Genomic DNA, 16,832 nt, shown 5'->3' with positions numbered 1-16,832 from the left:
ATGATCACTAGACATAGTTCTAGGAAGATATTTCACCACAAAGCAGGAGGTATGGATATGTGCTCTGCATTTGCTACTTCAGATAACGGAAAAATGGACAACTGTACTTTTCCAGGAAAACAAATCTGAAGAGGCAACAACAACAAAAATCTTGCAACAAATAACGTTAAGTTATGACACGATAATAATAATAATTCTACAGACACCTTAATGAAACTTGCAAATTAAGGTATACTCTATATCAGAGATGACATTGTTCTATGCCTGATGTTAGGTGCACAACAACTCAAATAAAGCGTAAGTCAACCATTTGATAGAGCAGGAGCATGGGTGGAAGCATAAAATTATTTGAATGCAGAGTCCTGAATTGCATATTCAAGAGCATGCTGGAGCCGAATAAGTGACTTAAGCTGACGAACGAAGCTCTCAATGCAAATAAATGAAATAGAATATGACACAGAAAATATATTATGAATTATTAAAGCCAGTGAAGACTACAGATTTGAATTCAGCATCTCAAGTATCCTCCTTGATATGTTCACATTAAATGGAAGTTTTAAGTAAAAACCACATAAGCATCAAAATTGGCATCTTAAAATAAGTAATGCTTACATGTGTCTGGTCATTGGATATGCAAATGTTAAAGTAGTCCTCAACAACTATCAGCTCTGACATAAAACTTTATAAAAGAAAAAGACAAAAGAATTCACCAAACAAGAAATCCTGCTACAAGAATAACAATTACACATGACATCAATTTAAACAAGAATGAACTTAGAAAACTTTAATTACTATGACGCTAACAAATGTTATCAAATCAGTATTATTGCCTAGCAGATCAAGAACCAAAAGGTACTAACACCCTGGACATAGTACAACAACTGCCAGCATTCAATAATCCACATACATCACTATATCCTGGGATAACGCCCTTGATATAATACAATGACGACAAGATACATTAACCGCTGACATTCTCAGCAGACACGTCGTTATCTTCATTACCTTGTCGTATCTTCACAATCTCAGCTTGAGCTCTCTCTAGAATCTGCCTCTTCTGCAATTCCAAATCTCTATGGAAATCCATCCTCATTTTTTCCAGTTCTAGCATTTGTTGTCTCTTACTGTTCTCGGTCTTCTCATATATGTTGCTAAATTTCTGGATGCAATCAGCAAGCAGCTTGAGAGAAGCTCCATTTCCCATTTCATTCCTTGTTTTCTTAGGAGGAAGACCTTCCGATTCACCTTCCTCACCTTTGGAGGATTCTGAATTCCCCGGACTATCTCTCATCTCATCCATTCCATTTGAACTCTTCAAATAAACTTTAGGGTTCATGAACATATTCTCCCCTGAGTCCACTCCACATGATAGGCCTGCTTGCTGTGGGCCTGACGACAGCAACATATCCATCTTCTCGAAATACACCCATTTACTTGTGGAACCCTCAGATTCTCTGAGCTTCATCTTCTCTTTTTTGTATTTTTTCTTCAACGTATCCAAACGGTTCCGACACTGAGTATCTGTTCTCTCAAATTTTGACTCCTGGGAAACCTTTTTAGAAACTTGTTGCCACTCTTCAGACCGAAGGCTCTTCCTCCCATGTTTGAGAAACCTATCACCCCAAGCATCCAGTAAGATAACAGTCTCGCTCTCAGTCCAATCTGTATGCGGATTCCGTCCACCATATGATGGCTTAGGCACTGCAGGAGTCGCAGATGATGGTGGTGGTACTCGAGGTGCAAACTCGTAACTTGACAACAAGCTTTTCAGTTTTCTCTTTTTCGGGTGCCTCTGTAAATTACCATAATCATCATCATCCTCATCCTCATCCTCGTCCTCGTCCTCATCCTCATCAACATAATCATCTTTACCGATCCTCTGAACACTACTCCCTCCACCATCATCCTCATCATCGTCTTCATATTCCAAATCTTCGTCATTGACATCATTATCGTTGTCCTCAACATACTCATTGCCAATACTCCGAGTATAATTGGCATTGTGAACTGGAAACTCTTGGTTACTTATGCCATAAGGGTTTGGCGGGTACCTAGCATCCTCCTGAGTATCGTCCATCAGGATCCACGACCAAGAAACCACCGTACTACTCAGTGTCAATGCCCAATCGCTAATTTATTTCCAAACATAGTTATGCAAAGAGCAAAGTTCCTCGATTATTTCCCCAATTTATACAGCGCTCTCCACAAATACAGATAAAATTAAGTGATGTCTTCAACCTGGAACACCTATATACCCACAAAAGTGAGATCATCATTACTTACAGCACAACGCCAAAATCAATGTCAAAATGGATTTTATTTTAGTTCCAAATTCACTTTCTAACCTAAAATATCGTAGAAATTCAGTTTCTAAACTAAAACAGCGAATTGGGAATTCGGTTTCTTAAAATACATGAATTATAAAGATCATTTCCAAAAAATGAGGGGTAAAAAATGAAGTCAGATGCCAAGAAATTATAAATCCTTTAAATCATACCTCAAATAATTCACTCATCATCCTGAGATGCCTTAAGAGTCAAGCTTTCAAAAATCAAACACCGAAGGCTAAAAAAATAATAATTCATAATTCAATTAAAAAATCAAATGATCAAATTTCGAAAATAGGATCGGATTTTTCAGAGAAATATCATAGTCTTTGTTTATATAGAGAAACCAAGCGCATTTTTTTATGGGGAAGAAGAGGTTGTGAGTGTGTGGAAAATGCGCATCTGAGCTAGTTCAGCTGTAGAGTCGACGTAAAGTGGCCATTGCTAAAATGCGCTGGAGGTGCGTTTTGCTCATTTTCTGGCGTCATCTCACTCTCTTTGGGTCCATATGTAGATGTTGTTGGGCCCGAATATCACATTTCGGCCCGGACAAAGCTACACGTGCAATTCTCACATTAGATTACCTTTTGTGAAAAGTGAAAAGTGAAAAGTGAAAAGTGAAAATTACAGTCACAGCGTATTACAAGATCAATTTTCATTTGTAAAGGATTAAGTTTGTTAATATAAAAATTAGGTTTTAATTAATTAATTATTAAGATTTGTTATATATTTATTAACTATAACCATTCCCGTTCTTTACGTTAAAACTGGAGAGATAAAATTTTCAAATAAGGCAACAATATTATTTGAAAATCACTTAACCATAATGTGCAATCTCCCACAATCAATCCACCTAAATCGATACCTACCCAAATCATAGAAACCGCCATTCATTTAACAGGTAACGAAACCCCAGAAATTGCTCTTCATTTATCTCTAACAATGAAATATAAGGGTTTGAGAATGCCGAAAATAAGGAGTTGTGACCGGCAGTCACAACCAAAGACCGGTGGTCCATCTAGAAGCAACCAATGTAGCTCCAGAAGATCAAAAGTCGGAAAGGAGGCGCGTGATTAAACCCCTAGAACTGCGCCTGACTCTCATAAATGAAAATCGAAGAATGTGAGTGTTTTGAGTACTTTCTCGGCATATGGGTAATTGATTTTTTGAATTTGTCGGACCAATGTTCGATTAGTCCGTGACATGGGTTGTGATTGTGGTGTGTGAACTTCGTATATGGGAAATTGATTATGGTGTGTGACTATAATGTGTGAACTTCGCATTTGGGTAATTGATTTTTGAATTTTTGAGTGATCTTGAATGACATAGTGTTACTTTCGTTGGGATATGTTTAGTTGTGACCTGCTGTTTCGATTGGTATGCTCCGTATGACTACTATTTGTTCTGTGAATTGAATGTGTAAAATATTATGATCGATGTTCGATTAGTTCGTGACATGGGTTGTGACTGTGGTGTGTGAAATTCGTATAGTCTGTGACCGAACCTACAAACTTATAGAGCGTCTGGCAAGTTTTTTGATATGGTTCTTATTATTTGTTGTCTTATTTCTCGTAGACGATTGTGTATACAATGTGAAGTGAATGTTACCTCTGTGTGTAGAATGAGCAAACCGTGTCTTAGTTTTACGATCCTTGTTTACTTTGTGACATGACGTTCAAATTGTTTTTATACAATATATGTGATGGAATGAGAAGATGTTTTGAAGATGCGAAGTGAATGTGAACTATGTGTGTGGATTGAGGAATCTGTGTCTCAGTTTTACGAATCGTGTTTACTTTGTGACATGTCATTGAATTTTTTTTACACAATATATGCAATGTATGCACAAGATGTTTGAAATATAATTACATATTTTCGAAAATGTTTTGCAGGAATTGAATTACATTATCCCCGAAGACCAATGGTTCTCGGGTAAAATTACCACGAACGTGATAAAAGAATGTTTTGGCAAATTTCAGATCGAAATTCACTGATGAAAAGAAGGTTATCTTAGCATACACATATTTTTCCTATTGCTTGGATTGCCAGAAAACTGTTGTGCAACCCCAACTCATACAATGCTTTTTGTTGAGGGAGGTGAAGCAACCAAATCATAATGAGATGTAGTTCAAGGTTGCAAATAGATATTTGTGATTCTCATTGTGTGAGTTTTGTTTGGTCACAAGGCTTATATGTAATGGTAAGGATGTTAGGAGAAGGCTTGAGAATGTCCTTTCTAGGATTAAGGAAACGTATTTTAGGGATTTGAAACTAGTTACAAATGATGATGCGCGTGATGTATTTTTGAATTTGTCGGATGTAGATGATTATGATATCGTGAGTATTGAGATTCTATATTTCATTACGTCATTCTTGTTCTCTACGTCCTACAAGTAGGTTGTCAAAAATTATTCATTTTCTTTAGTAGAAGATTTTGTTGTGATGGAGAGGATTTCATGGGGTAAGGACTTGTTTGATCTATAAAATCTCTGAAAGAAGATTTGGGACATAGAAATTCCCACTACAGACTATAGGGTTTTTAGGTTGCGTTTCAAATTTGGATTTAATGAATGCATTCCAAGTTTCAATAGACCTGTGAACAATAGGGTGGAGAATAGGCACCCCCACATTATAATTGGACGTCGCATAAACAACTGTTTGTAGTTAAATTGGATGAAGATGTCTTCTTCCATTCTGATGTAAGTGTGTAAATGCTTTATTTTTAAATAAAGCTCACTGATATTGTAGTCACAGTCACCAATCACAAAATCATATCATCTTGTCCTAAGGTTTCAGATTATATGCACTTCAGTCACATATGAACTCGAACTTACATCATTCAGTCACATTTTAGACAATTTGTGTGCATTCACAAATCACACACATGAACCACAAGCATAATCCATGATGTTTCTCCGAACACAATAATGTCATCTAACATGTTTAGATCACAGTCATTGATAATCAATGTATGGTTAGATGACTAATATGTTAGCCAATTATATCATGATTACAAATTGACACAAGTTACATTACCCCATCTGAGTGTGAGATGGCAGCTCCATTTATGAGTGGTGTTCCATACAACAAACCAATCCAACCACACACACTAGGAGACATTTTCTCTCAAGATCCAGGCCATGAAGATACGAGTGCGGCTATCTCATATGTCCACCACGCGTTTGTTAATAATTACAGATGGACAAAAAGGTCATTCAAGTGATGTTGAATCTGACGACGATGACGATTTTATCGATACACCACCGAAAAGACAGAAGACATCAACGTATTTTCACCCACCAGTCAAAGAATACACAACATAGGAATATTGTCCGATAGAGTCAGAAAGGCCTGACATCAATACTCTAATAAAGCCGCAGGAAACACGTGCTGATGTTCACCACAACTAGATATAAGTTCATTTATTTATGTGTGTGAAAGATACAAGGCATGAATAATATGTCACATAGGTCACAGTCATTCTCATTGAAGGCATTTGCACTGAACCATTACAGGTGGTTGACCCGTTGAGAAAAGAGCTGAGTGGCCAAATCACCGAACTCCAGTGTAAGAATATCAATTTGACAGTGTAGCTTAACGATGTGAAGTCACAGTTATCATTCTTAAAGGGACACAGGAACATCAAGATTGATCAAATTATTTGTATGCAAGGTGATATTCGATCGGACATAGTTGAAATATGGTCAAGCATGATGTTTTTATCCGATTCTGTGACTGCATTGATATCAAGTACGATGGATGCAATATCAAGTATGGCCAGAGTGCTAGAGTTGCAGACCAGTGGGATAAGGTACATAATCTTGTAAGTGAAATTCTTTTATGCTTTCTGTACTTTACATTGCCAATTGATATTGTATTACATCAGTTACCAACATTGAACAAACAATTGACAAGAAAGGCAAATGCAAGATGGACCCCATTGATGACATCAAAGTAATTAATTCAACCATTGTCCACATGCATGATATGTTTAAATCCAAAGAAGTACAACAGTAGGTTGGTGTTGTTATAGTTGGTGTGCTGAACAAGACTGGTATTGAAGAGCAAGTTGGTGTGACAACGAAGACCATAATTGAGGAGGAGGCGGTATTTATAGATCCCTTGGCATACGTGTTTTCGCGTGGTCAAAAACATATGTCACCACTGACATGTTAACACGACATGTTTGGTACAGGTCACAGATATAATAGTCACATACGTGTTATTATCCAATATACTTGTGCACACGTTGTAGGTCACACAAATTTGTGTAGAGGTCACAATATTCTGATATTTTTACAACATTGTCTGCACAAATATATAATAACATTTTCTCCGAACAGATTCATTATTTTTCAACATGCAGGGTTCTCCTCCTTCCACACCGACATCGGGCCTGCCAGTTAAGAAAGCTCCTAGACCCATATGGATACTACGGTCTCCATATGTTACTGATGATGGAAAACAAAAATAAGCATTCTGATGGTGTCATCGTATTTAGTCACCAATCACAAAATCATATCATCTTGTCCTAAGGTTTCAGATTATATGCACTTCAGTCACATATGAACTCGAACTTACATCATTCAGTCACATTTTAGACAATTTGTGTGCATTCACAAATCACACACATGAACCACAAGCATAATCCATGATGTTTCTCCGAACACAATAATGTCATCTAACATGTTTAGATCACAGTCATTGATAATCAATGTATGGTTAGATGACTAATATGTTAGCCAATTATATCATGATTACAAATTGACACAAGTTACATTACCCCATCTGAGTGTGAGATGGCAGCTCCATTTATGAGTGGTGTTCCATACAACAAACCAATCCAACCACACACACTAGGAGACATTTTCTCTCAAGATCCAGGCCATGAAGATACGAGTGCGGCTATCTCATATGTCCACCACGCGTTTGTTAATAATTACAGATGGACAAAAAGGTCATTCAAGTGATGTTGAATCTGACGACGATGACGATTTTATCGATACACCACCGAAAAGACAGAAGACATCAACGTATTTTCACCCACCAGTCAAAGAATACACAACATAGGAATATTGTCCGATAGAGTCAGAAAGGCCTGACATCAATACTCTAATAAAGCCGCAGGAAACACGTGCTGATGTTCACCACAACTAGATATAAGTTCATTTATTTATGTGTGTGAAAGATACAAGGCATGAATAATATGTCACATAGGTCACAGTCATTCTCATTGAAGGCATTTGCACTGAACCATTACAGGTGGTTGACCCGTTGAGAAAAGAGCTGAGTGGCCAAATCACCGAACTCCAGTGTAAGAATATCAATTTGACAGTGTAGCTTAACGATGTGAAGTCACAGTTATCATTCTTAAAGGGACACAGGAACATCAAGATTGATCAAATTATTTGTATGCAAGGTGATATTCGATCGGACATAGTTGAAATATGGTCAAGCATGATGTTTTTATCCGATTCTGTGACTGCATTGATATCAAGTACGATGGATGCAATATCAAGTATGGCCAGAGTGCTAGAGTTGCAGACCAGTGGGATAAGGTACATAATCTTGTAAGTGAAATTCTTTTATGCTTTCTGTACTTTACATTGCCAATTGATATTGTATTACATCAGTTACCAACATTGAACAAACAATTGACAAGAAAGGCAAATGCAAGATGGACCCCATTGATGACATCAAAGTAATTAATTCAACCATTGTCCACATGCATGATATGTTTAAATCCAAAGAAGTACAACAGTAGGTTGGTGTTGTTATAGTTGGTGTGCTGAACAAGACTGGTATTGAAGAGCAAGTTGGTGTGACAACGAAGACCATAATTGAGGAGCAGGCGGTATTTATAGATCCCTTGGCATACGTGTTTTCGCGTGGTCAAAAACATATGTCACCACTGACATGTTAACACGACATGTTTGGTACAGGTCACAGATATAATAGTCACATACGTGTTATTATCCAATATACTTGTGCACACGTTGTAGGTCACACAAATTTGTGTAGAGGTCACAATATTCTGATATTTTTACAACATTGTCTGCACAAATATATAATAACATTTTCTCCGAACAGATTCATTATTTTTCAACATGCAGGGTTCTCCTCCTTCCACACCGACATCGGGCCTGCCAGTTAAGAAAGCTCCTAGACCCATATGGATACTACGGTCTCCATATGTTACTGATGATGGAAAACAAAAATAAGCATTCTGATGGTGTCATCGTATTTGACAAGAATGACAAGCAATCGGATGAAGCTGATGTAGTTGCATTTCAAAACTGATTTAACAAAGGTTACAAACCAAGAAATAAGTATGTATCATCTTTGGGGTCTTGTGCTCGAAATTATTACTAATTCACTGGGGGTTTAAATTAGTATTTAACCGTTCTTTTTCCATTTCAGAAAGAAGTTTAACGATGCAGATGATATAATTAGATAGCCTTTTTTTACTCGGTTCGTTCTCGATGGGGTCAAAAACGTGGTGGCATGAACTTATTTATTCAGAATCTTCATTGACTGGCATGGTAAGATCCATAATTTAGCAGTCACAGTGCATATAATCATGTGTATACCTTATAAGTTACATGTCATAAGTCAACGTTGGTTACATCTCAGTTCACATGTCACAGATTTGTAACTACAATCTCTGGTCACATGTCACAGGTTTGCTGAGTTCATATGTCAAAGATTTGTGACATGGTTATTCACCACAGGTCACAAATTTGTGTGTGCTAGCACATTACACACGTCACAACTTTCATTTTTAGTTAGTTGTCATAGATTCATATAGGTCACAAGTTTTAATGCATATAATCATGAACTTATAAGATTTGTGGTGGCATGAAGTTATTTTGGTAGCATAAGTCATAGCTAAGTTACACATGACTTCACAAGTCACAAATTTGTGACATACTATCTGTGGTCACATGTCACAGGTTTGCTCAGTTCATATGTCGAATATTTGCTACACTGTTGTTGACCACAGGTCACAAGTCACAACTTTATATGAACGGGAACATTTCACAAGTTACAATTGCCATTTTAGTTCACTAGTCACAAGTTTGTAGAGGTCACAGATAATGGACCCCAGGTCACAACTTCATAACTTTAAGTCACTGGTCACCGACTTGTGACAATGTTATTTAACACACGTCACATGTAAATGACCGCAGGTTATAGGTCAATTACCACATGTCACAAGTCATGCATCTGGGACATTGGTTAATCAATGTATGGTTAGATGACTAATATGTTAGCCAATTATATCATGATTACAAATTGACGCAAGTTACATTACCCCATCTGAGTGTGAGATGGCAGCTCCATTTATGAGTGGTGTTCCATACAACAAACCAATCCAACCACACACACTAGGAGACATTTTCTCTCAAGATCCAGGCCATGAAGATACGAGTGCGGCTATCTCATATGTCCACCACGCGTTTGTTAATAATTACAGATGGACAAAAAGGTCATTCAAGTGATGTTGAATCTGACGACGATGACGATTTTATCGATACACCACCGAAAAGACAGAAGACATCAACGTATTTTCACCCACCAGTCAAAGAATACACAACATAGGAATATTGTCCGATAGAGTCAGAAAGGCCTGACATCAATACTCTAATAAAGCCGCAGGAAACACGTGCTGATGTTCACCACAACTAGATATAAGTTCATTTATTTATGTGTGTGAAAGATACAAGGCATGAATAATATGTCACATAGGTCACAGTCATTCTCATTGAAGGCATTTGCACTGAACCATTACAGGTGGTTGACCCGTTGAGAAAAGAGCTGAGTGGCCAAATCACCGAACTCCAGTGTAAGAATATCAATTTGACAGTGTAGCTTAACGATGTGAAGTCACAGTTATCATTCTTAAAGGGACACAGGAACATCAAGATTGATCAAATTATTTGTATGCAAGGTGATATTCGATCGGACATAGTTGAAATATGGTCAAGCATGATGTTTTTATCCGATTCTGTGACTGCATTGATATCAAGTACGATGGATGCAATATCAAGTATGGCCAGAGTGCTAGAGTTGCAGACCAGTGGGATAAGGTACATAATCTTGTAAGTGAAATTCTTTTATGCTTTCTGTACTTTACATTGCCAATTGATATTGTATTACATCAGTTACCAACATTGAACAAACAATTGACAAGAAAGGCAAATGCAAGATGGACCCCATTGATGACATCAAAGTAATTAATTCAACCATTGTCCACATGCATGATATGTTTAAATCCAAAGAAGTACAACAGTAGGTTGGTGTTGTTATAGTTGGTGTGCTGAACAAGACTGGTATTGAAGAGCAAGTTGGTGTGACAACGAAGACCATAATTGAGGAGCAGGCGGTATTTATAGATCCCTTGGCATACGTGTTTTCGCGTGGTCAAAAACATATGTCACCACTGACATGTTAACACGACATGTTTGGTACAGGTCACAGATATAATAGTCACATACGTGTTATTATCCAATATACTTGTGCACACGTTGTAGGTCACACAAATTTGTGTAGAGGTCACAATATTCTGATATTTTTACAACATTGTCTGCACAAATATATAATAACATTTTCTCCGAACAGATTCATTATTTTTCAACATGCAGGGTTCTCCTCCTTCCACACCGACATCGGGCCTGCCAGTTAAGAAAGTTCCTAGACCCATATGGATAATACGGTCTCCATATGTTACTGATGATGGAAAACAAAAATAAGTATTCTGATGGTGTCATCGTATTCGACAAGAATGACAAGCAATCGGATGAAGCTGATGTAGTTGCATTTCAAAACTGATTTAACAAAGGTTACAAACCAAGAAATAAGTATGTATCATCTTTGGGGTCTTGTGCTCGAAATTATTACTAATTCACTGGGGGTTTAAATTAGTATTTAACCGTTCTTTTTCCATTTCAGAAAGAAGTTTAACGATGCAGATGATATAATTAGATAGCCTTTTTTTACTCGGTTCGTTCTCGATGGGGTCAAAAACGTGGTGGCATGAACTTATTTATTCAGAATCTTCATTGACTGGCATGGTAAGATCCATAATTTAGCAGTCACAGTGCATATAATCATGTGTATACCTTATAAGTTACATGTCATAAGTCAACGTTGGTTACATCTCAGTTCACATGTCACAGATTTGTAACTACAATCTCTGGTCACATGTCACAGGTTTGCTGAGTTCATATGTCAAAGATTTGTGACATGGTTATTCACCACAGGTCACAAATTTGTGTGTGCTAGCACATTACACACGTCACAACTTTCATTTTTAGTTAGTTGTCATAGATTCATATAGGTCACAAGTTTTAATGCATATAATCATGAACTTATAAGATTTGTGGTGGCATGAAGTTATTTTGGTAGCATAAGTCATAGCTAAGTTACACATGACTTCACAAGTCACAAATTTGTGACATACTATCTGTGGTCACATGTCACAGGTTTGCTCAGTTCATATGTCGAATATTTGCTACACTGTTGTTGACCACAGGTCACAAGTCACAACTTTATATGAACGGGAACATTTCACAAGTTACAATTGCCATTTTAGTTCACTAGTCACAAGTTTGTAGAGGTCACAGATAATGGACCCCAGGTCACAACTTCATAACTTTAAGTCACTGGTCACCGACTTGTGACAATGTTATTTAACACACGTCACATGTAAATGACCGCAGGTTATAGGTCAATTACCACATGTCACAAGTCATGCATCTGGGACATTGGTTATTGAACATAGGTCACAGCTCATTGACCCCAGGTCACAATTTCACTGGACACACATTGTCGTTGACTATTCACAAATCATATCTATGTTACAAATGCATTTCTATGGTTCACATTTATATGCTAATTAACTGCCTTTCATATTTTACAGCATATGGACGTATGTTTTCATTACCTATGGCAGTTTGTGGTACGAAGTCAGGATGCGAAGTTGAGTGCTACAACAACTGACACCTTTTTTCAGGCTAAGATGAAAAGCAAATTTTCTCAGTTCCAAAAAGATCCAAATGTGATAATGCAGATTCATATACTGTAGAGGTTGCCACCGGTAGGTATTTAGAATTCAATTGTCCGTGGGCTGAAGCTAAATATGTGCTCATCCCATTTCTGCCCACAAATCGTACACACTCGATGTTCTGTTGCCTGGACATAAGAAACCATAAAATACACATATTCAATCCCAACTACAAAACCTATCGTGAATAAATGGCTCTTGCCGGGATTGACCCATTAGCCAGAATTATCCCATGTTTGTTGTCTAGTTTGGGCATCTGGAACCGAACTTCTGTTGATCCTAGTAAAGATCCAAGGGGTTGATAGTGTTGCTTGCTGATAACGTTTCACATCAATAGAATGGGGATGATTGTGACCTGTATTCATTTTGTGACGTCTTTTTTATTTCAAAATTTTTCGTTCAATATAGTGTCATCTCTGATGTGCTACCTTGTGACTTTGTTCTCAGTCATGATTGTGGCATCTTTGTTATTAAGTATGTAGAGTACATGCTACATAACGACATGAAGTCCATGCCGATGAATTTTGACACTAGCCGAGTTAGATTGGATATTGCTACTCGACTGTTTAAGCATAAGGATATCAAGAAGCCAACAAAGCTGCTACAATTGAAGGGAGAGAGCATTGTTGTAGAGTGATTGTAGAAAGTTAGTGTAGTGGCTAGAATACTTTAGGGTGGTTTATGTTACCACAATAGATGAGAATTTATTTTGTTCATGTGACCATAAATTTTTCAGAGTTTAAGAATATTTTTTGAAGTAGAAATTTTGTTCATGTGGCAAGAATACATTTCACAACTTATAAGATTTCCTTTTGTTCAATTGACTTGTGTCTTAGTACGAGTGTGGTGAATGTTTTAATAATACTTTGGACATCTCATATATTCATGTGCATAGGTCACGTATCATATCTTTACGTGCACAGGTCACAGGTCAAAAAACTGTCACAAACTGCTCACTTGAATGGATCGATCACAAGACACAGAGTTGGGTACACTTATCACAGGTCACTTGTCTGTGTGTGCAGGTGCGCATGTCACAGGTCACATACTCAGATGCGTTAGTTTACGTATTTGTGTGAACATGTCAAAGCCTTATGCTTACACTCCACACGTCATTTCGACATATCACATACATATGCGTAGAGGTCACAAGTGAAACCACAAACGCCTGTGCACATACTGTATTGGTAACATTTTATCTGGTTATAGATTGCTGACTTTTGTGGTCACATGTTGATAATATTTTTTTTCATCAATCACATATTTGTTTGAACATACCACAATTCACATGCCATAGTGTATTGTCATAGTTCACGTATGTGTGCACAAGTTACAAATTATACGCTCATACATACTGTTTCAAATATTTGGGTGCATAGGTCACAAATTAAAGTCTTATATCCACAAGTCGCATACATATGTGCATAGTTCACAAGTCAAGCAAATTAGGCATCTACACAGACATCATCATAGTTCACATATAGCGATGTTGTATGCACATTTCACTTGTCATAAGAACTCAATTACAACAATCCTTATCTGTTTCGCAATTTTTGTGGAAAATATACAAACACGAATGTTATGCTAGAAGTTCATATATATTTTTCGTTTATCACGGATCAATTACAAACTTTCATAACATTCTTTGTTAATTTCCAAAGGTAAGTCTAAGTTGTGAACCCGTGACAAGGTTTACCAGCTAATGAATCAAATAATGAGTACTACATTACTACCGTTAACATTTCACAAAATTCTTGATTTGTTTTGGCTTAATGGAAGCAAGTTGTTGGACATTCTGCAATTGTGACCACTTCATTTACAACGCCCACATTTCAGCAGGTCTTTCTGAACTTCTTTTTTGATGAGGTGCCAAGACAATTATGTCTTCAACTTCCCGGGACACAGTCCACTCATTTGGATTTTCAACTAGGTATGCCATATATTGGTATGCATTCATGCATGCCTCTCGTGAGTAAAAGTACGAACAATAATCGAATGGGTCTCCTTTAGTTGTTGCTATTACAACCAACGTATGTGGACATGACATCTGATCAACTTGAAGCATCCGACATATGGAAGTCCATTTCTCTATATCAATGACAAATGGTGATCTCTTGTCAGCAATCGAAAACATTATCTAGTTTGTTGGAGAAACCTGCTCACAAAGAACAGCACAATGTGAGGTCACATATCTTAAATACTGGTTTTTCATCAGGTTACATAAATATATGATCTCATGTAACAGATGTCGTCGTTACCCTTATGTTCCTCAAAGTCAAGCTCATTTCTTTCATCAATTTCTCATACTTAGTGAACAATTTTATGAAGGTGCCATTTACAGTGTCTCTATTCTTACAAAACCAAGAATGTATTGTTTGTCACAACGAATCCAACAAAGTTACGATAGGATAATTCTTCCTTGCTTTTGTGACTGCATTGACAGATTCCACTTTATTAGAGGTCATTATAGAATACCTATTTGTAGGCATGTGGAATTGTGATCACCTTTCTGATCAAACTATATCCTACAAAATCAAAACATTATTAGATTGGAAGGCATGCAACAATCGCGATAGTATGTACTGATAAAAAGTAAAATCTTGCCAGATAATCCCTAATTTTCTTATTCATTATGTCCAAACGTTGTATGTTGTACTCAAAATTCGATAAAGTGTATACACAAACAGTTGAATTGAACGCTTGTGTTATGTTGTGACCTGATTTACCAAAACAGGATTTCAAGTTTTGTAGTAGATGATACGAATAGATTCCATGGCTTGTCCCTGGATAAACCCATTCTATTGCGTTCTTTATACTGTTATGCTGATACGATATAAAACAAAGTCATTCCCTATTACCATAAGCACTCTTCAGGTTTTCTAAAAACCATGTTCAGGATCTATCTTTTCGTTATCTCCCGTTCCAAATGCAAGTAACAAAATGTTGTTGTTAGCATTCTGTGTACATGCTGTAAATAGAGTAACATCGTAGTGTCCATTCAAGTACGTGCTGTCAACAACAATTACGGGCCTACAGTGGACCCATCCTCGAATTGATGCACCAAGTGCCATGAAACAGCACCTGAATCTATTGTGACCATCAACATCCAATTCTGTAACCATTCCAGAATTTGTCTGTTCAAGCATATAAGTGTATCTTGGTAGTGCCTAAATGATTTTGTTGGATCCCCCTGATTAATCTCAAAGTTTTTTCCCTAGATCTCCATGCGTTAATGTAGTTCAACATAACCCCATACGTATGCAACATGTCGTTACATATATCATTCGGAGTGTATATAGTACACATTGATAGATACTTAAACTTGATGCAAAAGGACATGACAGACGTTCACACTTGCCTGTAAGATCCTAAAAATATGTTCGAAGTACATGCATGACTATCAGTTATCTTTTGAATCTTAAAAATTTCTATTTTTTCCAACCTTGAAGACCTAAATATCCAACTATAGTCATCATGTGAGCACTTGACAATTTATTCCTTGTTTGATCGAACTACCACATATTCAAACATGTTTTGTATGTAAAGAAAGACAAGCTCAATTTCAGAATTTCCTTATCACGAAACACTCTACCACCTTCTATACTCATAACATCAGGAACGGATACAATTCTGACCACACTTTCATCAATGTGCCCTGATGGTTCTACAACTTCCTCACATATGCCATTTGTTATATGCTGCAATGAATATACCCCTACACTAGATTGTTCGTTAAGTGCAATCGGCTTGGCCAATGTAAAACTGAGCGATTCTTGTCTTATTTCTGTAGATGTCACCTCAACATTTATGGGGTATTTGGAAGAGTCACAATCGATACCTTTGAGAGTCATGAACAACAAAACATTATTGTCACTACTTAGTCTGTCTGGTGGTAGATCAATGTTCAGTATGTAGTTCATTGTGACAGCCCCCTTCATAGGATCCAAATCGAACTCTATCAAAAACTGTCAGTTTTAGAAACGAATATCAGTCACAAAATGAGATGGAGGTATCAGATACAGTTACATTTGATATAATATTTGACACAGATAGCAATTACGATTTCATACACAATTAAGGTCACATATATAAATTTGGATAGCATACACATAACAATAACAGAGAAATCAATTCTAGGTACTTATTAAGGTCACAGATCTAAAAGTATGTTACATATCTAGGTCACATGAGCAACTGTCTTTCATGAAATGTTACCAAGTCCACATTCGTAATGCAACTTTCCTGATCGATGACTAAATTGTAATGCTTGAATGTGACCAGTCACATAATAACGCGTCCGAACATGCGCCAGTTGATTTCAAACCCAAACGAAGAATTCAGTCTCGTTCAAACGAACACAAAGGTAGAGTCATGTACCTGCCTATAATGCAGATTCTGAAACTCTCAGCGAACAAGGATGGTTTTTTTATTCAGGTTCA

General features: G+C 37.0%; 2 protein-coding genes across 2 annotated transcripts; both read right to left on the bottom strand.

The window, feature by feature from the left end:
* Nucleotides 1-705: 705 nt before the first annotated feature.
* LOC111372955 (trihelix transcription factor ASIL2-like) lies at nt 706-2,786 on the bottom strand. The gene is made up of 2 exons (XM_022995387.1): nt 2,498-2,786; nt 706-2,247 (listed from the first exon to the last, which is right to left on the bottom strand). Exon 2 carries the CDS (start codon nt 2,075-2,077, stop codon nt 962-964), a length of 1,116 nt encoding a protein of 371 aa, XP_022851155.1. The 5' UTR covers nt 2,078-2,247; nt 2,498-2,786; the 3' UTR covers nt 706-961.
* Nucleotides 2,787-14,209: 11,423 nt separating this feature from the next.
* LOC111372948 lies at nt 14,210-14,527 on the bottom strand. Its single transcript, XM_022995379.1, has one exon. It carries the CDS (start codon nt 14,525-14,527, stop codon nt 14,210-14,212), a length of 318 nt encoding a protein of 105 aa, XP_022851147.1.
* Nucleotides 14,528-16,832: the final 2,305 nt, after the last annotated feature.

The sequence above is a fragment of the Olea europaea genome, unplaced genomic scaffold (genome assembly GCF_002742605.1).
Source record: "Olea europaea var. sylvestris unplaced genomic scaffold, O_europaea_v1 scaffold1056, whole genome shotgun sequence".
NCBI lineage: Eukaryota > Viridiplantae > Streptophyta > Magnoliopsida > Lamiales > Oleaceae > Olea > Olea europaea.
The sequence above is the reverse complement of the archived record's forward strand: the minus strand, read 5'-3'. Positions and strand labels throughout refer to the sequence as shown.

Coding starts and splice junctions, on each gene's coding strand:
- LOC111372955 (XM_022995387.1), bottom strand. CDS start 2,077: ATGGACGATACTCAGGAGGATGCTAGGTACCCGCCAAACCCTTATGGC.
- LOC111372948 (XM_022995379.1), bottom strand. CDS start 14,527: ATGTTTTCGATTGCTGACAAGAGATCACCATTTGTCATTGATATAGAG.